This window comes from Mesoplodon mirus (assembly GCF_964341445.2).
Source record: "Mesoplodon mirus genome assembly, chromosome: 14".
Lineage (NCBI taxonomy): Eukaryota > Metazoa > Chordata > Mammalia > Artiodactyla > Ziphiidae > Mesoplodon > Mesoplodon mirus.
In genome coordinates, this window is record NC_138990.1 from 71,421,767 (window position 1) to 71,448,296 (window position 26,530).

Sequence of the window (26,530 nt, forward strand, 5' to 3'; positions counted from 1 at the left end):
GTTTCCCCTGCCCGGTGACGAGCCTGGCGTGCAGGGGGCGGAGGGAGCTGCTTCTGCCACACGGTGGCGCGCGCGAGCCTCCCAAAGACCGAGTGTCACAGCTTCTTATACTTCTCCCCTTCCCACCCCCCCACCCCGACCCGCGCCCCGGCGCTGAAGGAGCCGCGCCCACGGCCTTGCCCGGCCGGACAGCGCACATCGCGCTTCGGGATCCCAGCGGGCGGGCGAGCGGCTGCAGCAGCGTGCGGCCCGCGCGGGAGGTGCGGCCGGCTGCGGGCTGCCCCGGCTCCAGGCTCCTCCTCTTGCCGGTCCAGCCTTTAAACGCCCCCCACCCCCACCCCCGGCTCGGCGCTGCAAATCCTAGGCTTCCCCCAGCAGCCTGGGAGCGGCGGCGGGCGCAGCAAAGGCGGCAGGAGGAACGCAGCCGGCCGGCCGCGCCAGTCCCTCGGGCAGTGGCGGCGGCGGCGGCGGCGCTGGATTAGCTCCCGAGGTGCCGCGGAGCCCGGCGCTCCCCGGCGGGGCTAGGAGAGGAGAGAAGCGGGGGCTGCAGCTGGGCAAGGGGGAGGAAAGTGAGCGTGTGTGAGTGCGTGTGTGCCAGAGTGTGGGGGGCGACAGGCTCGAATTAGGGCGGCAGAGAGGGCAGGGGAACCGGGGTACGGTCCCCTAGGGTATCCCGCGGCGGCGCCAGCTTCACGGCGCCCCTCACCATGGACTTGAGCGGAGTTGGGATGTGCCTTGGCCGCAGCGCGCGGGTGGCTGCCCGGCCCTGGGGGTGCGCGCGCGCGCGCACAGGGATGGCGAGGTAGGATGACGGTCCAGCGCGACCCCTACCGCCCCAGCCCAGTGGCCCCCGGGCGGTGCAGCTGACTCGTTGGAGAGCACTGGGGTGTGGGCGGAGGCGGCCCAGCCGTGCCCGCGTCTTCGGCAGTTGCTTTGCCTCTTGCACCCACTCGCACCTGCCACCTCGCGGATACCATGTCGAAGGCGGCCGGAGGAGCATCGGCGGCGGCTGCGGCGGCGGAAAGTTGTCCCCCAACCTCTGCCGGCCCGTCTGCGGCCACTGCCGTGGAGGACCTGTCCAAAGTGTCGGACGAGGAGCTGCTGCAGTGGAGCAAGGAGGAGCTGATCCGCTGCCTGCGGCGCGCGGAGGCGGAGAAGGTGAGCGCAATGCTGGACCACAGCAACCTCATCCGCGAGGTCAACCGCCGCCTGCAGCTGCACCTCGGCGAGATCCGCGGGCTCAAGGTGAGCGCCGGGCTCGGCGGGGCGGGGAGCCGGGCGCCCTGGGAAGGTGGGACCAGGCAAACTTTCCCCCCTTCCGTCAACATGTGATCCTCCCCATTCTCCCTGTCAGTATCCCCAGCTCCCCTTCCCCAGCCCTTTGGAAACTTTTCCAAACTTTGTATAAGTTTGGTTCCCTCCTCTTCCCCCTATGGGGCGCACTAGCGTCGAGCTCGTGGTCCTCCGTGGCCGGAGGAGCGGGCGCCAAGGATGCTGAAAGGCTGGGAGGGGAGCGATGGATACACGGAACCTTTAATTTCCCAGGAAGCCGGGAAAATCAGTGCTTTGGGGAGCCGGGTTACGGCCAGGCAGGGGAAAAAAACGAGCGAAGGAGCGAGTCCGGAGCATCTTTGCCCTTGGGGATCGGGGATACGATATGGCTGCTCTGGCGCCACGACTTCTCCGTGGGGCAGGGGGTGAGGAAAGGGCTCCGATGCAGGGGCTGGCGGGGCGCCCAGGGTGAAGCCGCGGCGCCACTCTCGGAACTGGGCTATGTCGCATGGTGCAGAGGAGCTTACCTCTTCTTTCACGTTCTGTTTTCTACCTTCTCCGATGCTTTCCGTTTCCTCGAGTTCGGCTGACGTCGTCTGGGGTGGCCTAACCGCCCCATTTACCCCCAATTTGATTATAATTTCGTCTAGCTGGGGGGGAAGGGCCGAGGGACTCAGTTTAGGAAGCACAGGGTTTTGATAGTGTACCCTAAGTGCCATCCAGGCATGCTTTCCTTTGGAGCCAGTCCTCCCTCTTTGCTCTTAGGGGAAAAAAAAGAACAAAAGAAAAACAAAACAAGAAAACCCCAACCCCCCACCAACTTTCTTTTCCCCTTGGAGTGTTCTGAGTGTGCCAGCAATGTGCCAGCCTGGCCGGCTGCAGCAGTTGGGTGGCGGGGAACCGCCCTGCCCGAGTGTACCGCAAACTTCCTCTCCTCACCGCTTGCACTGGTGCCTCCTGGTATGCCTTCCTCTCATTGTTCTTCTTTTGTTTATAGGAAGCCAGACACAAACGAAATCGCTGCAGGGACCTCGGGGAGCAAATTCCCGCAGGCACATGCTGTTCTTGTCCCCTTTCCACTCCCACCCCACTTCTCAGGCAGTAGACACTTTCTTAATTGCCTCAGCGGCTCCAGCCCTCGGATTCTTGGGCAAAGGGGAGTGGGAGGGGGAGAACTGCTAGATGCCCACCTGGGTGCTGGGCCCAGTGCAGGTGGAGAAGGCCCTCCCCTGAGGCTCCAGTTGACTGTCATATATAGTCCCTAGAGTGGATACAGTTAGGAGGATCTCTTAGAAAAATCCCAAGCCTTACTCTCTCCTTTCGCTTAATTCGTTACTAACAGACTATTAAGTACCAGACTCTTGGATTAGAGGCAGGACGGTGTAGGGGGACGATCATCTCAGAGGTGGGTCTGCATCTAGAATCCTCATTTGGCCAGGAGGGTGAGCCTGGGTAATTTCTCAGAGCCTTGTTTTACTCATCAATAAAATGCAAATCATAATAACCACCTCCTGGGGGTGTGTGACAATAAATTATGATAATTTAGGTGAAGCTTTAATTCTGGACTTGACTGCAAAAAATGGTAGTTATTGTCACCAGGAGATGATGCGTAAATGTATGTAAAGCCAGGCATCTCTTGGATCTGGGTTTCCGTGGCAAAGCTGGACACAAGTATCGTTCGTAACCCTCCAATTTAATCTTTCATGGCTTGAGCTATAATGCAACTTGGAAGAGTTTGTAATTAATTTCCTAGAGATTTTGATAGTATGGAGCATTGACATAAGAGCTTAGAAATACTTGGAAGTTCTTTTAGGTTGTGTGTGAGTGGTGTAGGGGAGGGGAGGACCGGGTCTTCATTCCAGTAACCTCATAAGTACCTATCAGGCCAGTTAAGAGCGGTTACACCTCAAGTAGGAGTCTCCTTGTGGTCTAGCTTCGTGACCTGGCATTAAAAGACTTTCCAGTCCACTTCCTTATCAAGTTCAGTAATGATGGGGATTGGTTATTTTCTGATGCCGCCCTTACTCCTCATTCCCATCATCCTGGGGCAGCCACATGGTGGCCCCTCCTAAGCCTCTGGCCAACTCTGAGGGGCAAGGCTTCTTCCTTCCCTTCCTCATCGTGGCTCAGAGCTTCCCTAGACACCATAGTGATCCGTAAATGTGGTTGACTGAATAAGTGATAGTACGTTTCATTTTATTTTTTTATTAATTTTTATTAGGGTATAGTTGCTTTACAATGTTGTGTTAGTTTCTACTGCACAGCCAAATGGATCAGCCATACGTATACATATATCCCCTCCCTTTTGGATTTCCCTCCCATTTAGGACACCACAGTGCATTAAGTAGAGTTTCCTGTGCTATACAGTATGTTCCCATCAGTTGTCTATTTTATACATAGTATCAATAATGAGACTTAGAGAACAAATGTATGGATACCAAGGGGGAAAAGGAAAGGGGTGGGGTGGGAGGAAATGGGAGATAACGATAGTACACTTTAAATTTATTTTAATTTAATTGGAAGGAAGGGATTTTCTTTCTTTCTTTCTTTTTTTTTTTTTTGCCTCTGTTGGTTTGGGACTCTCAGCTGAAGACTGTAAATTTAGGGTAATTAAGGCCATAACTCTTTCTTATGCCTCTTTCTGTGAGCTGCCTTTGAAATTGCATCTAAATATTTTCAAGGCTTCTAGGTGGTACTGTGGCTGTAGACACTGGGGGATGGGAGCATCATTCTTTTCCTCTGAGGGGCCTGTGACTCTGTCCAAGCACTGGCTGACTTGTTTGTGTTTAAACATTTAGGAGGTAGTGCAGGGTAGGAAAGAGAAAGGTTTTGGAGTCTGACAATTTGGGTAGCTTGGGCAAATAACTAACCTTTCTGAGCCTCCATTTTCTCATCTGCTAAATGGGGATATTGTTTCCACATGAGGTGTGAAGATTAAATGATACATAGATGAAGAAACCCCAGTGAGGTTAAATAGCTTTCTTAAGGTCACACAGATATGAAATGTTCCAAATAAGCTGATTTTCTTTTCTTTTGGCTAGATGACATTCTCTGGTTAGAATGTGTCATCCTAAAAGGGGTTGGAGAAAGGAGATCCCAGTTAGGGTGCTGCTGTTGAAAGGGATGGATTCCTGAGAACCATGTTCGTGCACTTCTGAGCATATACCAACACTCAGACTGCTTTGGCCTGGAATTTTTTGGGGGTGGGTGGGAATTGGGGGCAATTCAATCTCTATAGATTTTTTATCTGCAGCACATTAATTTTCTTCCTTGCTCCCCAACACACCAATTCCCCATCCTGCAATGATGGAAAAGTAACAAATTAAAACAATTCTTTAACCACAGTTATAGTACTTGAGAATCTTATGTATGAAATTTGGGATGATATGAATTTTGGGTGATTATGGATTTAATCTTTTAAAAGCCCCCTTTAGACAGATGGGTAACATCTAGGAGCCTGCTGCAATGTTAAAAAGACAGTCTTGAAAAAGACAGCCCAAGTCTTAAAGTGATAGATTTGAAAAAACTAGCTCACAAGGTTATTATCAAGCTGGTTGCTTAGCTGTTCATTAGAAGGCAGAGGAAATAGCTCAGAATTGGAGAGTAAATAATATTTGCAAGAATAATAATGGAAAAAAAGGAGCTGTGATAAAACTGAATGGGCCAATACACGCCCCTTCTACCCCAACTAGAGTTCTGAGAAGTACAGTTGACACTTGAACAACACAGGTTTGAACTGCACAGGACAACTTTTACAGGGATATTTTCACTACTAAATACTGCAGTGCTACTATCTGCTGTTGGTTGAATCCATGCTTGTGGATCTGGTGTACGGAGGGCCAACTATAAGTTACAGGGCTTTTCAACTTGGCCAAGTGTCAGCACCCCTAACCCCCAGTTTGCTCAGGGGTCAACTGTATATATTTCACTCCATTTGGGAAGGAGCCCATGGTGGCACAAGTCCTATTTACTTCCCAGTTCTGGAGAAAACAGGAATAGTTGTAGGATACTCAAAGGGGAATATTTTCACATGGAAATTCAGTTAGATGAAGAAGAACATGACGAACTTCCTATGAAATGGGAGGATTAAGCTAAATGTGGAAGAATTTTTGAAGCTGAGAATGATTTTTCTTTTAACATCTTTATTGGAGTATAATTGCTTTACAATGGTGTGTTAGTTTCTGCTGTATAACAAAGTGAATCAGCTATATGCATACTTATATCCCCATTTCTCTTCCCTCTTGCGTCTCCCTCCCACCCTCCCTCTCCCACACCTCTAGGTGGTCACAAAGCACCGAGCTGATCTCCCTGTGCTATGCAGCTGCTTCCCACTAGCTATCTATTTTACATTTGGTAGTGTATATGTGTCCATGACACTCTCTCACTTCGTCCCAGCTTACCCTTCCCCCTCCCTGTGTCCTCAAGTCCATTCTCTACATCTGCATCTTTATTCCTGTCCTGCCCTTAGGTTCTTCAGAACCATTTTTGTTTTAATTCCATATATATGTGTTAGCATACGGTATTCGTTTTTCTCTTTCTGACTTACTTCACTCTGTATGATGGATTCTAGGTCCATCCACCTCACTACAAATAACTCAATTTCATTTCTTTTTATGGCTGAGTAATATTCCATTGTATATATGTGCTACATCTTCTTTATCCATTCATCTGTCGAGGGACATTTAGGTTGCTTCCATGTCCTGGCTATTGTGCTGCAGTGAACATTGTGGTACATGACTCTTTTTGAATTATGGTTTTCTCAGGGTATATGCCCAGTAGTGGGATTGCTGGGTCATATGATAGCTCCACTTTTAGTTTTTTAAGGAACCTCCATACTGTTCTCCATAGTGGCTATATCAATTTACATTCCCACCAACAGTGCAAGAGGGTTCCCTTTTCTCCACACCCTCTCCAGCATTTATTGTTTGTAGATTTTTTGATGATGGCCATTCTGACCAGTGTGAGGTGATACCTCATTGTAGTTTTGATTTGCATTTCTCTAATGATTAGTGATGTTGAGTATCCTTTCATGTGTTTGTTGGCAATCTGTATATCTTCTTTGGAGAAATGTCTATTTAGGTCTTCTGCCCATTTTTGTATTGGGTTGTTTGTTTTTTTGATATTGAGCTGCATGAGCTGTGAAGCTGAGAATGATTAATTTTGTTTAGCATTATTTTCTTGGAATATCCACAGCTTCTGATTTCCCATAAGGCACCAGCGTCAAGGAATAATTTATTCTCTTATTACTACAGACTCCAACACAGCAGGGGTAGCTGAAAACAATAATAAGAAATCTTTTCTCAGTAGCTAGAGCTGTATCCTGTTTTGGCCATAGGCCTAGGGCTTTAAAGGGCTGGTCAGTCCATAAACACATATTAAGCATTCATTGTATGCAACACACCAAGTCAAGTGTATCAAATATGCAAAGAAGGACATTGGAATGGACTCTGCCCTCCAGAAGCTAAGGTATCTACATTAGAAAAGAAAGAAAGAAAAATAAAGATGCCCAATGAGTGCTCTAGGGAGTGTGTCTTACAGGCATTGAGCAGTGAATGGGATACTTACTTTAGTCATTCATTCAAGCCTGGCGCTGCTGCACACCAGATGCTGTTCTAGGGCTGGCGGGGTCTTATCAGAGCAATCTGTCCTCTTAGGTAAGTCCATAGAAGGCAGAAGATAGTATTTTCTAGTTGGAAAGTTAGACCTAATCAGGGTACATAATTAGCTGGTTCGCAATTAGAGGGAGCTAAAGGTAGAAAGGCAGGAAGAAAGCCTTGTAGGCCTGGCCCAAGGGTTTATTCATTTTCCTTGGCAAAGGGGAGGCAATGGGGGTTTAGGGGCAGGAGAGACACTACCTGCAGGGAGAGTTTTTGAAGATCAGTCTGGCCAGAGAGAGCTTGGATTGGAGTGAGCAAGGGAAGGTAGGGGCTGGGGTAGACCAAGGCAGGGAGGCCCGCTGGAGGATTTTGGAAACAGCCTGGCCTGAGGTCAGAGAGTGGCACTGAGAAGCAAAAGGACTAGATGGGCATTAGACACAAGGATTGGTGATGCTAAGAGTTAGAACTGAGTTGAAAACTAAGCTGCACAGAGCCTCTTTTTCAGGTCTTGAGAATCACTCCCACGTGAGGCCTCATGACTCCCAGGAGATGCCAGGCATCGTTGGCAGCTGTTTTATGGTTTATTTCCTAGTCAATATCGGGGGGAATGTTGGAATCAACCTGAATTTGGGAGAATCAAGTCCCCTCTCTGAGTACCTCTAGGTCTGGATTGGATGACAGTCACAAGACCAGAGATTTTCAGGCTTTGTGGAGTAGGGGAAATCTTAGGTAGCTGTCCCCTTTTCACCCCCCACCAAACTATGGTGCTTCAAGAAACAGCTACCCCCTTTACTATATGTGTGAATGGAGACTAAGTGGGGATTTCACAGTTAGTTCTGAATTCCTTGGTTTCAGGTATCTACAGTAGGGGTGCTGCGTTCTGGATGCACAGAGGTGAACAGAAGAGACGCGTCTCCATTCTCATGACTCTGGTCTAGTGAGGATGGAGACTTGACTGATAGTCAGACTCAACCATATGTGATTAGAAGTTGTAATGCAACAGGGGGGAAGTTGAAGGGCCCCTCGCAGAGCATAGAAGGGGACGTCCTTTAGATTAGTGGTCAGGGTTGGCTTCTATGGGGAAGTGCCATAAAGTGAGAAACAAAGATTGTGTAGAGGCTGGGGGGAGCATTCCGAGTGAAAGAGGGGAAGGGCTTGTCCCTTGGGCCCTGAGACCAGGCCAGCATGGGTGGGGCTCTGTGCATGATGGGGAGGGATGGTCTCACCTTGTCCACTGCCACCATGGGTAGCAGCCACCATCATCTCCCTCTACCTGGACTAATCTTGTAGCCTCCTACCTGGTCTTCCAGCTTCCACCTTATCCTGTCTCTCTCTCTTCCAGTCACCTGCCTCCTTCCATCCCCCAGCCATCTATTTTCTGCACAGAATTATGGTGCAGAATGAATCATATCATGTCAGTCCTCTATCCTCAGCTTGGCAACAATCCAAAGTCTTCCTGTGGCTGGCAAGGCTTTCATGTGGCTGATGAGGCCCACATTGTCTACCTAGCCCTGGTGCCCACCCACCTCCCAGACCTCCTTCCCAGCTCGGCCCCACCCTTGCTCACTCTGCTTTAGGCCCACTGGCCTTGCTGCAACTTGAGCCACATTTGTCTCGGGGCTTTTACACTTGCCTTTCTCTCTGCCTGGGATCATCTTCCAGCAAATGTTTACACCTTTATTTCACCCAGGTCTTTGCTCAAATGTTTTCTTTCTCTGCAGAGGTGCCTTCTCTTAAAAGATAGTATTTTTTAGCCTGCTTTAGTCTTTTTCCCAGCACTTTTCACTCTATGACTTTATGTTCTATACTTGCTTTTTTGCTAGTCTTCCCCACCAGAATGAGAGCCATAGGATGGCAAGGGCTTTGCTGCGTCCACTGATCTGTCCCTAGCACCTGGACAGGGACCTGGCACATAATAGATGCTTACTAAATATTCATGAATGAATCACCGTTCATGCTGGAGAAGTAGGCCACTTAAGAGGATTGGGGGCCTTTTGAGACTTAAAGGATTTTGCTCTTTATCCTAAGGGCAGTGAGACCCTTTCAAGGGTTTGAAGCATGGGAGTGACAAGGTAAATTTCGGAGGTAGAGTTCAGGAGACGTGTTTGGCTCGGAACTGGGAGGTGAGGGAGAAGGAGGTGCCAGGCATAACCGCAGGTTCTTATAAAAGGCAACAGGATGGGTGGAGGTGGCATTTGCTGAGAGGTGCGATTTGGTGGGGGGGGGGGAGTTTGAATATCACACAAGAACCTGAGTTCCAAGTGAGCTGCCTGGGAGCCGTGCAGGGAGGATGGCAAGTAGGGTTGGATGGGCAGGACTGAAACGCCACCAGAGGACAGTCACGCTGCTCGCTCATGCAGGGGTTGGGGCTGCTTCTCCGGGTCGTGGGCTGAACACCTAGGCGGTGTTAGTTGTTTGCACTGACGAAGGCCTGTTGCCTCAGAGCTTGTAAGCCTTTAACAGATCACAAGCAGCCATCTTTCTTCCTTGAAGGTGGGGCAGGGAGCCTACTGATTTCCTGTTAATGAACTGGCTGCTCCCTAAAGACTGACTGGATGACCTTGGACAAGTGAAGCTTTGCGAGGTCCCGTTTCCCCGCCTGTAAAAGAACCGTAATATCCCCTGAGGGTTTGGTGAGAAGTAGATGAGATAATGCAAGTAAAGCGTGGGGCAGGGAGCAGAATCAATACCCATTATTGTTATTTTTTTGGACAGCTACACATCTTTAGCTTCCTCTCACCTTCTCCCTCCCTCCCCTATCATCACAGAGGATTCACCCATTCCAGGCTCCCTGGCTCCCAGAAGTCTGAGCCTGGTGTCGCCTCCCACGCGTACCTGGCTTGAATGGCTGTGTGTCTCTTTTCAGGATATTAACCAGAAACTCCAGGAGGACAACCAGGAACTGAGGGACCTCTGCTGTTTCCTGGATGATGACCGGCAGAAGGGCAAGAGGGTGTCCCGGGAGTGGCAGAGACTGGGCCGCTACACGGCGGGGGTGATGCACAAGGAAGTGGCCTTATACCTGCAGAAGCTGAAGGAGCTGGAGGTGAAGCAGGAGGAGGTGGTGAAGGAGAACATGGAACTCAAGGAGCTCTGCGTGCTGCTGGACGAGGAGAAGGGCACGGGCTGCGCGGGCAGCCGCTGCTCCATCGACAGCCAGGCCAGCCTCTGCCAGCTCGCCGCCACCACCACGGCGCCCTACGTGCGGGACGTGGGCGACGGCAGCAGCACTTCCAGCACAGGCAGCACCGACAGCCCGGACCACAAGCAACACGCGAGCGGCGGCAGCCCGGAGCACCTGCAGAAGCCCCGGGCCGAGGGCAGCCCGGAGCACTCCAAGCACAGGAGCGCCAGCCCTGAGCATCTGCAGAAGCCCAGGGCCTCCGCGACCCCAGATCACCCCAAAGCCCTCAAAGGACCCAGCCCCGAGCACCACAAACCCTTGTGCAAGGGCAGCCCCGAACAGCAAAGGCACCCGCACGCGGGGAGCAGCCCCGAAACGCTGCCCAAGCACGTGCTGAGCGGGAGCCCGGAGCACTTACAGAAGCACAGGCCCGGGGGCAGCCCCGAGCACTCCAGGCACAGCGGAGGGAGCCCCGAGCATCTTCAGAAACACGCCCTCGGTGGGAGCCTGGAGCAGCTACCCAGAGCCCGGGGAACCAGCCCGGAGCACCTCAAACAGCATTACAGCGGGAGCCCCGATCACAAGCACGTGGGCGGAGGCGGCGGCGGCGGCGGTGGCGGCAGCGGCGGTGGCAGCAGGGAGGGCACCCTCCGAAGGCAGGCGCAAGAGGATCTGTCACCCCATCACCGGAATGTCTACAGTGGCATGAACGGTGGGTCAGTACGTGCTGGGGAACTGCTTTGCTGGGGCCCCTGGGTAGAGAGTTATGAATGATGCAGGGCTTTGCGGCCATGTTAGAAACTGCAGGCGCTGGCGCGGAGGCGGGCTGGGGAGAGGAACACACGTTTGCCCCCAGATCATGATGTGTGTTTCTCCCCCTCCATTTGTTCTAGTTTATGCAGTTACCAGGTAGCCTGGAGAATATTGGGGAGGAGGGGGCAGGGGAAGGAGAGGAACGATAATTCCGTGGGACCCTGAGTAGTCGGGGTGAGATTTGTGGGCATTGAAGATAAAAATAGAATCAATTTAAGATTTCTTTATCTTGAACATTTTCCTGCTTGTGTGCAGTTTCCTACAAGGGCTCTCTTGGAACAGGTGACCAAAGGTTTTTGAGTCCAGCTAACAGCTTATGTGCAGAAAGAAATGAGTATTTATTATGAAAAACAATAACATTAAAAAAGAACTAGGGTGTCCTTAAACAGGCTTGATGCTGGGTTGCCTGAATGCCTGTAAATATGCCTTACTTTTCCTTGAGGATGTTTCCCATTGTGTTGGGGGCCTTAGCATGAATCTGTGACTTTCCTTTGCATCTGAAATGCATCAGATGATTTCTTTCCCTTTTTAAAAATATCTTTATTGGAGTATAATTGCTTTACAATGGTGTGTTAGTTTCTGCTGTATAACAAAGTGAACCAGCTATATATATACATATATCCCCATATCCCCTCCCTCTTGCGTCTCCCTCCCACCCTCCCTATCCCACCCCTCTAGGTGGTCACAAAGCACCAAGCTGATCTCCCTGTGCTATGTAGCTGCTTCCCAGTAGCTATCTATTTTACATTTGGTAGTGTATATATGTCAGTGCTTGAGTAGCATGCTTTTTTACATGGCGAGTCATCTTTCTGGTTGTTTAAATATTCCCCTTTAAAATGTACAGATGTGTTTGGACACTTCTTTGGTTTCCAAAGTGCAACATCCACTGCATTGGCTGAGGCAGCTCTAAACCGTTTGGAAGAGGTTTACTTTTCTGCATCTTTGTTATGAAACCACTTGCAACTAAAGAGAGGAAAAAAAAAAAACTTAAAAGAATTGTGAGGGTCTTTTTTTTTTTTTTTATGTTATCTGTGGCCGAGTTAGAACTAAAACGATTGGTTTTATGAAGTGGGGTTTCTGCATCCAAAATATCTGAGGTTTTTCACTTTATTTGAAAGCTGCTCCAGAGGCTATGTGCAGTCAGCTCTGAGCAGTGGTGGAGGCCGCCAATTTTAGCAGTGACACGAAGGGGTAAATTTTCAATATTGTAGTTGGGGATTTACCTTTTGGATTCCACTTCATCCTAATCCTTTTCTCGTAGTGCTGAAAATTGACTTCTGAAGCTTGGCTTCTAATACATCCAATGTTTTAAGCACAGATCGAACTAGAAAGAATGGGAAAGATCGGATGCTGTTGCTTTCTCTGTTATGTGCTGGGCGGTGAAAGCTGGGAGAAGCCAATTCACATGTTGTGTTGAAGCCACCTGACTGGCTGGGGCTTTTACTTTGTTGATTGCACCCTTCCCTCACTCTTCCCAGGAGATGCTGCCCTGATTGCTGTGGGCAGCCTCCGCTGTGCAGTTCTCACAAGAGATGAAAGTCATTTAAAAAGATATTTTGGTTGTGTTACTATCACAAGATGTGTCATTGGCCATGAAACTTGTCTTCAGGGGGTAATGTGTTAACGGGAAGGTAAAGTTAATGACTTTTCCACTTCTTGATTACTTTTTAATGAGCATGAGAAGTAAATGTGGGCACTATTTTGAGGAAACTTTTTATCTCGAACCAAAATAAAGATTACTTAAGGGCAGGTGGTTCACTTACAAAACGGTTCTTCTCCTTACTAGAAGGCTTATTTAAATAAAGAACTTCTCTAATGTGTGATTTAACTTATAAGAAGGGATTTTAGGTGCAATTTTTAAGCAATTCTTTGTATAAAGTAAGGTCTATCTCTAGATAGGGATGGCGTTAATCACTGAATTTTATTGCCTGGGTTCAGATAAATTTCATGGTCAGGCAAATGGTTTTTTAAAATTTAACAATTGTATTCAGTTAAAAATTTGATGTAACATAGATGCATTATTTAGAATGACACTGTAGTTTAACTCTTGTGTTTACTTCGGGTTTTCTCATTCTTAAGTGACAGATCTTCTGACAGTTGATATCCTCACCAAAGTGTATTTGTAGTCCATTTGCATTGCATTTTTATTTCAATAATTAATTGGAAAATGAAGAGGCACGATGAGATGTTTATGGATCATCAGCCTATAAACTTGGGCACTGGTAGCTTGTATTTATCCTGCTGTTACAAATTAATTTTTGATATGGATAGTGAGACATGATTTTTTCATATTTTTAAATCCCCACACACTTTGGTTGAATTATTGTCTTATAAACAGACAGGAACCAGCAGCAAGGTAAATCCCAAACTGCAAATTTGCTGAGTCATTTACAGAATCCTTCTATGTGGGGTTGGTGTGAGAGGTGAGTGTTTTGGATGAGCCCTTGAATGTTTCTGCATTAACAAGAAGCAGGTGAAAGTAGTGAGGGGTTGTCTTGTGCGTTTTGGGAGGTGTAGCAGCATCCCGGGCTCTACCCATAAGCAACCCCCAGTTATGACAATTAAAAATGTCTCCAGATGCTACCAAATGTTCCTGGGGGTGCGGAGTGGGCAAAATTGACTCTGATTCAAAATCACTGCTCTAGAGCACTGTTTTTCAGTTTGGCTGCAGGCTAAAATCACTGGGCTGACTTTGAAAAAACACTGCTGCCTGGATCCCACACTCAGATGCACATTGAATTGGTCTGGCTCTGGGCACGTTGTAAAAAGAACCCTTCAGGTGATTCTAATGAGCAGACCAGGTGGAAACCATTGGCCGAGGTGCGTGGTTGTTGCATAAGATGGGCTGGTGTGAGTGAAGCTCTCAAACACCCAAGCTTCCTCGGAAGAAGAAAGTTCCTCCTTTCCTTTGCTGAACTCCAGGACTGAGAAGGACTGACACCATCAGGTACTGGAAAACGTCACCCCTCTCAACCCCAGACCAAGGCTATCTGATAATGTACTTCTTCAGGGGTATGGGTTGAAAATTTGAGTTTTTGGTGGGTGGGATTATTAAGTTAATTCGGGGAAACTCTGGCATATGAGTCATATAAGACTACCTTTTCAAGCCTTCACATTCCAATGGACAAAGCACAGGGGTTTCTAACCTATTTCCAGTGGATGCTCATGGTGCATGTAGATCACGGGGCACCTCCAATCCTAACGAATATTTCCCACAAGAGAACCTGCATTTCAGATCTCTCAGTTTATAGGTTTTACCTTGAGTTTTAAGACGGCTTGTTATTCTCTGTTAATGAGTAAATGAAAGACGCTGATAATACAAAAATGGCCTTGTCTGCTAGGGGTGAGATATCCTATGTGTGGAAGAGCCCAGCAGAGTTTCTCTGAAGCAAGGCTGTCTGTGAATTAAGTAATGGTGCACTACGGCATGAGTGATTGCTCTCATAAATCTTTTATTTTGCTTAGAGAAAGGCAGACCCTCACTTATGAATGAATTTGGACAATAGAAATTGAATGTCTCTTGGGAGAAAAATGTCAGCAGTTAACAGTTATGGAAATACTACAGAACTGATTTTAACTGAGGTCCTCTGAGTATATTTTCTGTTGTGTGAGCTGACACGTAGATGGTTAAAGAACTAGATAATAGTTGTTGGTCTTCAAGCTTCAGTATGGTAATTTGGTAGCCTTATATTCACTTTGATAAGACATCAATTTTAAGACGTTTTGGAAAAAACAATCGATTACTATACCTGTTTGTGCAAAACATGTTGCATTCATCATAAGAATACATTTTGATTTAATGACATAGATTGCTTAATATTGAAAATATAGTTTGAGATATTGCAAAATATCTGAGAGGTGAACTATTATTGGAAAACCTAGATGGCTTAGAAAGGTAATTTCTAGTAGAATGTAAGGTTTTCAACTGCACTGGCAATAATAGCACAAAGCTATAAACATTCTTTAAATCTAGGGGACCATTTTAATCTTCTAAGGAGATTACCTCTATTATCTATATGCTGTGTGTGTATATATATATTTCAATAACTTTAATATTGCATGTGAACAATGCCAACTATTCAGTTGATTCTGTTTAGCAAACAAATCTTCAAGTGCATCAGAATTCAGTCACATAAGCCAGTTGATGCTGTGAAGCCAGAGGAATCCCATTAAGCTAATTATGGTTGTGCCCTTTAGACCCAGTTGAAATCAATTAAACATTTGTATTTTGGGATCCATTGCAACTTTTCAGAAGATGCACGTAATAGAAAAAATACCATTGAGTTAGTAATGCCTTTATCTTTTCAACTGAAATAATTCAGAAAAAGCCTAACTTAGAACAGAATTATGGTAAGTATTCCATTTCGTCAGATAACTCATTTTCTCAAGTGTCAAGTGAGTACAGAAGCGGTGATTTGCTCTAAGCCTCTACGTTTACTCATAGTAATGATAGATTATTCTGGAGGCATCAGTGTAGTCAAGCTCCACTGCTCAGAAATAAGAATGTGAAGCCAAACTTTGCAAAAGCTTGAAAAAAGTTTTACTTGTATAGCACCATGGGGCCAGGGTATGCTGCAGTTTATGGCCCTAGGCTCTAAAATTTCTCATTTTAACCACTCTGATGTTTAGAAACTCTGAAGCTAGATAGAACTGTGAGTCCCTACATTAAATGGCCCCAGATGGCTAGTCTTTTTTTTGTTTTGTTTTTTCAGTATCTACTTTTAATAGATTTTCAGTCACTTCTAGTACCAGCATGCTTCAGCAATGTTCCTTGCTGCCCTCACCTGGCCTGGTTTTAACATCATTTCCTCATTGTTTCTAAATTCTGCTCTTTCTAATGGATAATCTAATGTGATAATCCATTTCCCTTGGGAAAATGGATAAGCACACTGATGAGAACTGTTGAAAATACGAGTAAGTGACCTTGAAGTATCCTTCTATGAGTAAAGTACATGAGCTTTAGCGCACGGCACATGTGTCATGCATTTATCAGTTACTTGGGCTGAAAAAGTTTTTGCTTGTTTTCTGGGTCTTGACTATATCTCAGATAATTGCAGTATTTCTGTAATACAGGTGTCCCCTGCTTTTCAAAAGTTTGCTTTACCAAGGACCTACCTTTGTACCTGTTTTCACTAACTGAAAGAAATCTAAAGCGGATTTTCAATTTTATGAAAAAGGTGAAAAGCAAAAAATAGCATTCAGCATTTGTTTTGCACTGAGCCCCTGTAGTACCCCGAGCAGTGAGAGTGGCACCGCCAAGCTCCTTCCCCGGGAACCACACTTAGCTTCAGGCCACCGTAGCTTTAAACTGTCTATGAGCATCTGTGCTTTATCTCGATTTCCTTTGTGCATCTGTTAGCAAGATGTGTCTTAAGGTAATTGCTGCTTCACTTTATCCCATTTCGGCTTACAAAAGGTATCATAGGAACGCTCTCCTTCCGGTGCACTGGGGAACCTGTGTAACAACTCAGCTATTTTTGCTCCTTGGGTACTTTGGAACAATCAGGTTGGCCTTAATACTACTTTAATGCATAATGTTTATGGTAAGCTTTGTGTACATTTGAAGAAAAATAAGTATTTTTGAATTTGATTCTGGGAGATATTAAGAATAGTTTCATTTTCTGAAATGGGCTGATTTTCAAGAGTTCTAGGAAATTACAGATTCAGCATCAAGAGTAGGCCATGGGGCACTTGAGAATACAGACATGAAATCTCAGCTCTAGTTTATACATCTCTAATCTGCAAAAGAGTGAGGTTCAAGTTACTGCTGCTCCTGACATAAATTGCCTTCTCTTTAGAGTGCCATTCAAGAGTTACCAATAGAAAGAGTGGCTGCTCTTTCTGAGACCAGAGATTCTTCAACAGCAGAGAAGCAGAAGAGGTGTTTAGAAATGACGAAATGGCAGAGGAATAGTAGCTTGCTTTATCATCTTTATAAAGGCAGTACTAGTTTGTCCTTAAGATAAGACAGTGGCTGGGTTATTCACACACAGTTGGGTCCTTTACAGTTTTCATGTAACAAAGAGTTAAATGTATATAGAGCTACTGTACTTGAATCATTATGGAAGGGTACAAAAAGTCTTGGGATTTGGTCTTGGCCCTGGATTGAAATTAGGCACATATTCAATTACAGATAAATGAAAACTTCAGGAATGATATTTTAGTTTTTTCCTTCTTCAGATCCTTAGTTATTTAGTCCTTCTGTGGGCTTTTCTATGAGACAGGATATGTTATGGAGAAAGGTTGGGTTGGGTGATTGCTCTAAATCTGTATTTCAGTTATTTGCTTCTCTCTCTCATGAACTGAGTGTTCTTGTATGCATATTTCATCAATCATTAAATGCATTGAAGACATTGAATGACTTTTTTCATTTCTATTTCAGCTACATAAAGCAAAGTGAATCCTTACATTTAAAAATCTTACAGACAAAATATTTATAGCCCCATTTTTTGCCTACTGCTATGGTTGAGGGATAGAATGTTCTAGTTACCTTTTGATGACCAGAAATTCAAAGGCAGTCTCTGATGCTTCCTGAGTGAGTTGGTTTTTCTAGTCAGGTACATTCATTCTTGATTATAAAGAAAGGTCTTCTGAAAGGTCTTCTCATCTTTCTTCCAATTATTGAGGGGTCTTTTGGCTTTTAGGGGCAACCCCTGATTTGGATGATGTGCAGCTACAGCTTCCTGAGTGTCCATAATTGCTAGTTGTTTCAAAAATGTTAAAAAGCATGAATTGCATTTGGGTGCATTTGGGGACATAGATACATGAGTATGTATATATTTATTTTGTTTGGTTAATTGAGAATGTCTGTCTATTTTAACACTAAGAAATGAGGGCACTTTCAATCATAACACTTGGAGCTGTGAAGTCCTCTACATTTTATGCACTTCAACCTTCCCATTTTCTGATTGAGAAAATTGATTTCCAGAGATGTTCAGTGAATTACCCAAGGCCAATTGCCAGTTAGTAGAGGACTAGAGTCCCGCTGACTCCCAGGGCAAGGTGTCATTTTTATAAAGAAGACATTTAATCTTCCAGACTTTGAAGGCACTTGATGTAGGGGTAATGTTAACAATAAAGACCCTAAATGGAATAGGGACCCAGCCTTCCCCCATTCCTGTTGGAAATTCCAGAAAACCAGCGACCTGCAATGATGAGTGAGACAAGGTGCATGTCAGTAGACTCGGGCTTAGAGAGGTTCCAGAGGAGACCTGGAGGTGCAGGAGGGGAGCTGGGATCTGTTGCCTCTGAGTCTCTCATTCGGTTAGACGGGGTACACTTGTTCACAGCTGGATGATCAAGTCTGGAGATGTACTCTTAGTGGAAGGAGTATTCCTGCTCTCGTCCTGAGAGGCCAACAGCCTTCCTGCCCTTCTTCCTCCCACACGGACTCTCCCCACCCCAAGGCCACATTCCTCCAGATAAACAGCCTTGTGACTATGGGTTGACCTTATTCGCATTCTCACACATCCACTTGTCTTCATAGCCAAAAGGTTCTGTCTGGAGAAGTGTCAGCTTCTGGAGCACAAGAAACAGAAGGAAAGACCAGGAGCAAGGGAATGTGCCAGATGGCAACACCAACTGCTCTCAAGGAGTTGTGTTTTTTTAATAACTCAGCTTACTGCAAACAAAACTAATTAAGCCCGTTATTCTGATTTATGCTACTATAGGCAGAAGTAAAGTACACTTACATTACACTTTTGATGGCATTTAAAAGGTCAGAATATCTGAGTTGCAAATTTCTGTTCCAAGCAGCCTGGTCTGTTGAACCACTCTTGAGAATTCAAATTAACCATGCTCATGAATTCAGCATCTTTTCGGTTTTCCTAGACAGCAAGTGCCAGTTCACCCATTCACCTAAACAGAGTAATAAGACCCTGAAAGACAAGTCATTTAGTCATATCTGCCGATGATGGATTCCATGTGACTCACAGGAAAGTGAGGTAAGAGTCAACTTACAGGAAGGAGGAGAGTGAGTGAAAATAGCAGACAGAGGCTGTGTGAGGGGGATGCCATAAAGAATTTCAAAGGGTCTATCTATTTGGTAGTGCCCCTTGTTGCTAATGGGCACCTGTCTTATGTTGACTGGCAGGGCCAGCTCCATCATTGTTACAGGACCCAACCAGAATCACCCTGGTTATGGAGCCGTCGGGGGAGATCTGGCTGAATTTAGCTGCTTATTGTACATATGAGGGTATTTTGGAAGAGAGTACATTTACAATTATGATCAATTAGGGGTCTAGAAATAAACATTATCCAGGTGGTTTGCCATGAATAGCCCCTCAGTATAGTGACTTTAATGAGAAACAGTTAGGAACCAAGCTTTTCAAAATCTGGAAGAACAGGCTTGAAAATTGCTTATTTTTATAGTATCCCTTTAGCACTTAAATGAAGACCAATACTTAGTCCTCCTTACTCTCAAACTATATGCTGCATGGTTTTCTCCCTTAATTTATTTGGCTTTTTCCTGTTGCAATCTCAGAATTGCCCACTTCGGATTTTATTGGCCTAGCATGTGAATCTGTCTTTGATGGAAACATTGTTCTGGCCAGAGTTCTTCTATACAGCCATGTGTACAACAGGCATTCATTGAAAAAAAAAAAAAAAAGCTAGGCTAGTACTATTACACCTATTCACAAAGCATAGCTAGTTATTTTTACATTTGTAGGTATCTGTGGAATTTCACCCGTATGTTAAAGTAATATGTAGATACCCATCCTTATGTCAGCATATGGCATCTAAGCTTTATTTATAGCTTTAAAACAATGAAACAATTTTATAAACATCCTTTAGCCAAATTCTGTTTTAATTGTGAGTAAAAGTGGTATTTATTTAATACGTATTTCAAAACAGTTAAAAAATAATCACATTTGTTTCATGGAGTTACAGTGTGTTGCCCTAACTTCATAAAGGGCATCATGGCACACTTGCCCAGCTGGAGATTTGGGTACAGAATTGGCTCTGCCACTTTCGAGGTCATACTGTGCTGTGTGACCTTTAGCATACCACCCACTTCTGCAGGCAAAATAATTTATCTCTCAAGTAAGGGGCTTGGAATAGAGTTTTTCTAAGTCAGTAGTCTCAGAATTTGGATTTCACAGATATATAAAACCTGAGAATAAACCTGGAATTGCCAACTTCTTTTGTTAGGTATGGACTGTTAAATAATCATCTATTAACACCATCATTTCCTAAAAAATCATTTGAATATTTAGAAACAAAAAAATATGTATCTACTAAAGTGCAGTTTTTCTCCCTCACATTGTACTGATACAGCTGTATATCTCTAATAAACTTTTTGAATAATAACATACGGCCCAGGGTTCAGATACCCCAATGCAATGCAAAGTGCATTTCTGTGTGTCCAACATGTTTTGGGACTTTATTTTTATCCCAGACATCAGAGAAAATCTAGTTTCACACAGCTTGGCATGTTGATAAACATAGAACCCTCAGTGTTCATTTCACTCAGGCAGGCTCTGGACGAACCGATGGAAACCAGGAACCACAACCCACGTACCACTTCCAGCTTCTTGCCCCTCCTCTCACAAGGACAGCCTGGAGGTCTGATCAGCTTGGGCTGGGGGCTCCTCTCCCTGCTTGCCACCCCACCTGCCTTCCTGCAGAGTTTGTGCAGCTGGGCCAGAGCTCCTAACAGAGCAGTGAGGATGTTATCCGGGAGGGATTCTGGGCTCAGGTGGAAGGTTCACTGTACATGGCACGACCTGAGAACCATGGCGCTAAATGCTTCCCTGGACCACCGTGCTTTCTCAGGAACTTGTCGGAGTTGTAGCAGTTCACCTAGCGATGTCCAAATAGACCCAGTCCCCTTTGACGTAGCCACAGTGATGATTGAACACCTCATGGGTGACAAGGGAGCTAAAGAGGCTATAGCGGAGGTGACTTGGGATTTGTAGAGTCCTGAAGTCTGATATTAGATTTCTATTTGGGCAGGTCTCAGATGGCAGGCTACAGATGGGCTGGCCACGTGTGAAACGTGCATCCTGCGTCTAGATTCTTATTTTCCTCTGTTGCTTAGTGGGATAGTGCTCTGGAAAATCAGAGTGAAGGATTTTACTTTCTACTCCATTGTAGACTAGATTTTCTCAAGTCTCTTTGCCACCTTTGTACCGAATGGGAGAGTGTGGCTTATCAACTCAAGTTTGGAAGAGAGTAAGGCAGTGTCACCAGGCTGTTCTGTTTGTGTACTTTTGTTATGTCCCATCCAACCAGATTTTGGTCATCTTTTCCAGGAAACTTGGGGCAGAAGAAGAGCCATTCTCTCCGTTCTTTGGCACTTTAATTCTATAACTTTACAGCTTGAGCTTGAACTACTTTGGAGTGAGGCTCTTCAATGAAACTGGGAGGGTACAGCACCATTAACCGAAGGGAAGGCACAATTTCCTTGTAAATCTTTGCCTTGACTCATCAGGCAGCCATGCATTCTAAACAACGTCAGGGATATTAGAGATTTATTACAACAAAGGCTAATCAGAGTGTGTCCTGAGATAAACAACATAGTAAAACAAACATAAATGACAGTTGGGAGAAGTATGAGCTGGTAAAAGACTCAAGGGTGTAGGTGGTAGTAGAAAACAAAATTCTGCTTGTGTTTCACTTGCTTTGTATAAATGTCTGCACTGTCTCATGTAGATGAGTGATTATTGAGAATAATACATGTATAAACATACGTATTTATTCGACAAGTGTTTGTGTGTCCCATGGGGGTGCAGCCTGGTGATACCCTTTATAAGGTAGAGCAGAAAAGTGAGCCACAGGCCCTTCATAGTTCACGGTCCGCCGTATCCGTGGGAGGAGGTGAGTAACAGAGAAGGTGTACAATTAAGAGCCAAAGGGACAGAATGAGCTATTGGAGCTCTGGGCCTTTGTGGGCCTGGGAGATGGCTCACGCACCTTCACGTCGGGGATGGCCGTTCAAGGGAGCCCTGTTGTCAGGTTGAGTCTGGGGAAGAGTTGGATTTGGATTCGTTGGCAGGAGGGGTGAGGATGTCTGGGAGAGATGGCATGAGATGGAAATGAGCAGACAGTATTGAGGAACCATGAGGATGTGAGTAGGTCTGTGCTGGATATCTTTGTTAGGTTGTGGCAGAGGATTTTGCAAAGTGGGTAGAGGCTAGATTACATAGGATACTAAATGCTTTCCAAGAGTGTTTCCTAAGAGCGACATTAATTTCTCATATGGGGAGGAAGGTAAAATGTTTTCAATTGTTTAGACCTTGTGGTTAAACTAAGTGGACTAGGGAAGGTAGTTCCTTAGCATTTAAAAAGAAAAAAATCCCTTGTTAGGATTTGATAACTCAGTTTAATTTTAATGGTTTGTCCTTTTCTTAAGGGTTCCGGAACTAAGAATTTTTACAGTGATCCGTGTTTCAGGGCTTTATGTGCCCAGATTTATGCTATCATTTAATTCTCCAATTATTTTATTTTTCTAGCAAAGGCTATGGTGAATTACTGTTCTTCTTTAGTGAGAGAGTTTTACAACGAGGGTCATCAGTTAAGAAAACCCATCTGCTGACTAATATCTTTTGGGTCAGTAATAAAAATGTGATAAGGTTTTGGGGAAAACATGGCTTAGTTGCCCAGAAGGCAGACATATACTGCTAAGTGGAAATCAGTAAATTAATTCTGTTAAAACACTAAAGTGAGAAAAATAATCTTGGAACCTGTTGACCTTTGGGTTGGTCTAATGTAGAAAAATTAACCTAGTTTGTCCTTTATATTTCATTCATTCTGATGTTTTTCTGCTTTAGTGTTCTGATCTCATTTTAGCCCACGGTGCTGTATATTAAGTCTCAGATGGTTTTTCAAACTGTGCTCCACTGAGCCCTAGAGGAGGGTGGGTGCGGGGCACAGGCCAGGCTCTGCCACCCCCTTCAGACCACCACAGGCACCCTTCAGCTGGGGCAGCTCTGCATTTAACTGGTTTGTTCACACTTGTGTTTAAGCTTCTACTGCAACCAAGGTGACTTTTTACAAAGTTTGAAAACCCCTGGTCTAACCCAGAGATGCCAAAAGAAGCAAACATTTGGATACATGAGCTGGGTTTCTGGACCAGTGAATAGATGGTCCCAGATAACACCATTTCTTGATTCTTCTCGTCACCCAGGATGTGTACTTGGCCTCAGCTGTGATGATAGGCGTGTTGTGAAAACACACAATCAGCTTAATTCATAGGTGTGGGGATTGTCTTTTTCAGAGGTAGACGTTTAAATTCGTGCATCTTTGAAAACTTTCACCTTCAGGGTCTCCTCATTTAGTCTCCACCATCTGTTCTTTATTTTGTGATGCCGTCTGGGACTGGAGAGCAAACAAAATATAAATTCTTTAAAGGAAACCAAGCTTTTGTTAACCTCTACTTAGAGCTGCTAAGGTACTGATCATTTTGAATGGTTTTCATAGAAGTGACAAACTTTTCTAGAGAAATTTAGCTTAATGGTTATCCTTGAATCCATCAACACACAGCTTTCTCCAGTGTGAATCTCCCCTTTTTCCTTTCTTTACTGTGGAACTATTTGGGCAGAATTTATGTTTTACTAGCTTAATTAGATAAATGTGATCTTTATTGTGACATCAGTGGGTTGAATTTGAGTTTTGGGGTCGTGTAGTTGCCCGTCTGCCTCCATTCTGAGTTCTGATCGGAAGATTTATTTATTTAAAAGCCAGCTTTTAGTAGTATTCAGGATACTACATGATATTAGCTCAGAAAGAAAAGATAAATGGCTAATTTTATCTATAAAATGAAACTTTGTTCTAGGTCTCTGCTGTCTCTTACACACGCATGCTTTCTCCCAAACATATACCTTATCTGCACCAACACCAATATCGTTAACTCACTGAAGATGCAGCTTCACTGCAGCGGAGCATTTTGAAACAGTGGTATATGTTACAGCAACACAGGATCCTTTGCTTCCCTGTAGTCATGACTTCTGGAATCCTGGGTTCATATAAATCAAGAAGAGCCTGATGTGATGACTGGAAACTTAGAATTTATTGGGCCCGTCATGAACCACTTGCCATGGGGTCAAGCAATGTCTTGAACCCAGCTTGACTCAGAGAAGCTTTCAGAGTGACTTTATATGCTTCAGGATAATAATTTCAAGCTTCCACCTCATTCTCCTTCTCCAGGCTCACCCAATACATGTGATAAAACAGAGGTGTGGGGGAGGAGGGAATATTTTCAGGAGAGCTGCTGGTAAGGATGTTTCCTCCCATCTCCTTGTAAACTCTTGGCACGTCGTGGTCTTCAGCATTTTCTCATAAATACCAAAGAAACCAGAATTTCCTTCTGTACCCTGTATGGAATCTCAGAAATCCCTGTTTATAATGTGGACAGGAGACAGCAGGCATTCTTCAAGGACTTCCTGTGTGGGCAGGCCTGGGGCCAAACTCAGGCAGAAAGGAAAGGAATGGAATGAATCCTTTGGCTATGGTGTCAATGTCTGCCCATTCTGAGCCATCCTTCTCTGAGCAGATCACAGAATGGTGGCAGATTTGAATTTGCTCTCGGAGTTCATATTCAAGTCGTCTTTCATATACTCAGTCTTGATATGATAATTTATATCATAGCTTCCTCTACAGATGGCTGTGGTGCAGTGATTTCACAGAAAGTAAATAGAATGCTAATTTGTTGAATGCAACCTATTTGAAAGTAAACATTCTTGTGGAGTCTCATGTGCCTTCTTTCCTCTGCTCCTTATAAAGAGAATGAAAACAAACAGACAAGCACAACCCTAGTCACTTACAAAAAGATTAATTTAGGCATGGGTGATATTTGGTAAAAATTAGAGATGCAAATAGGAGTCTGTTTTTTTTTTCTTCCAGAAGTAAATGTTGACTTGTATGCAAAACTTCCTACTTTGTAGTTTAAATGAGAGTGGCCTTTTTTGTTTGTCTGTTTAATGCTTTCATTTTTGGCAAAGGTTTTATTCTATAGTGGATTATAATGAACTAGCTGTACTGGTCAGTCTCCATCAGAGATAGAAACTTGGGAGAATTTGTCATTTCTGTTTTAGAGACTTAACAATTTACATTAGTTTTAAGACCTAAGTGAATTTAGGTTGTGGTTTTGTCTTTGTGGAGATGCCAAAATACAGTTTAAAGGAAGATTAGACAAATCATCTGTTGCAATGGTTGTTTATCCGTCCATTCATTTATACACTTATCTTTTATTGAGCTACTATTATGTACTAGACTCTGTGCTCACCTTTTATTACCCAGCTGAGTTCCTGCTCTGCTTTATAGACCATGGATTCCAACAAATATGCTTGAACTCATATTTGTGACTTCCACACTTACTGGCCCTTGACTTTTAATGTTATCACCATGGCTTTGGGTGTTAGAATGTGGACCTTAAAATCCACTGGAGATTTAAAACTAAAGCAAATCCTAGAGTGTTCTTCAGGAATTTGGGGGGAAGTTTCTCAGACTTATCTAGAGCTGACTCTTGCCTAATATCGTCTAAGGAAAAGCAGCAACAAAAGCTAGTGTGGTGCAGGGTGGCGATGGCAAGGTGGTCTGAACCACTGACTATGCTCTTTGAAAGTGGCCATCACCAAGCGCACATCCCTTTGCCTCCATAGAATCTACATACTACATGAGGAGTTGCAAACTAATGGTCTTAGGACCAAATGCAGTGACAATCATGTTTTATTTGGCCCACACATTCTTCTAACAATTGGAAAAGTCATGTACAAATCTAGGTTTCTGACTTCTCTTGATAAGTGAGAGGGTCTCTGACACCGGTCCTGTACCCCGACATGGCGCCAGTCAGTGGGACAAAGTAGTGTCTGCCTCTTTAGTGGAGGTGTTCTAGTTTTCTATTGCTGCATAACAAACCACCTCAGCACCTAGTGTTCTAAAACCGCACGTAACCCTTTCATCATGCTCATAGATTCTGTGAGTCAGATATTTGGACAAGGCATAGTGGGGATGGTTTGCTTTTATTCCACTGTGTCTGGGTCTTCAGCTGGGGAGACTTCTGGGAGCCGAAATCATCTGGAGGTGTCCTTATTCACATATCTTGTGCTTGGGCTGGGGTGACTTGGGGCTCCTTGGGTATCCCCCAAATCTGTATGCAGCTCCCATTCTTTCCATGTGGTCTTTCTGTGTGTCTTCTGTGACTTGGCAGCCTCAGGATAGTCGGGCTTGCTACATGGCGGCACAGTGATCCGAGAGCAAGTGTTCCAGCAGAACAAGGCAAGAGCCACCCGGCCTTTTAGGACCTATCCTCAGAGGTCATACTGTGCTACTTTCCTTGTACTCTATTGGTTGAGTCTCCAGCCCACCAAGATGTAAAGAGAAAAGTCATAGACCCCTCCTCTCCATGGGCTAAGTGTCAAGGAATTTTCAACTTTGTTTTAAAACCACCCAAGGGGGAAGACACGTTTCCATTCGTTGTAGTCCTCACCACCCCGTTACATTACATCCAGGCTTCTTTACCCATTTCTATCATACGACTGCCCCTGAGGGCACTTGAGTAAGGGATTTCTGCTCTTCCTTGGTACTTCCAAATTTTTGATGAACCATAAATTCTAGGTAGAGTTTCTTTTGTCAACATTCATAATGATAAATCTAAGTGTGCCCGTTGGGGAAAGGAGTGGAAGGCAACATGGACTCAGATTGCAAACTCCTTTTGGGAAGCTGTGTATGATGTTTGGCTGGGGGAGATAATCCACGGAGCTGTGATTCATGCTTTTGTTGGCCA

The 26,530-nt window shown here is 45.0% G+C and overlaps 1 protein-coding gene across 6 annotated transcripts in view; it reads left to right on the forward strand.

Annotated features, from left to right (window-relative positions):
- Window positions 1–206: 206 nt before the first annotated feature.
- Window positions 207–26,530, forward strand: part of CCDC85A (coiled-coil domain containing 85A) — a 194,421-nt gene continuing 168,097 nt past the window's right edge. For all 6 annotated transcript variants that reach the window (XM_082642127.1, XM_082642123.1, XM_082642128.1 and 3 more), the window contains exons 1-2: window positions 207–1,245; window positions 9,736–10,705. In XM_082642127.1, the coding sequence (XP_082498253.1) occupies window positions 976–1,245; window positions 9,736–10,705 (1,240 nt within the window). In that variant the 5' untranslated portion in view covers window positions 207–975. The remainder of the gene's footprint in view (window positions 1,246–9,735; window positions 10,706–26,530) is intronic.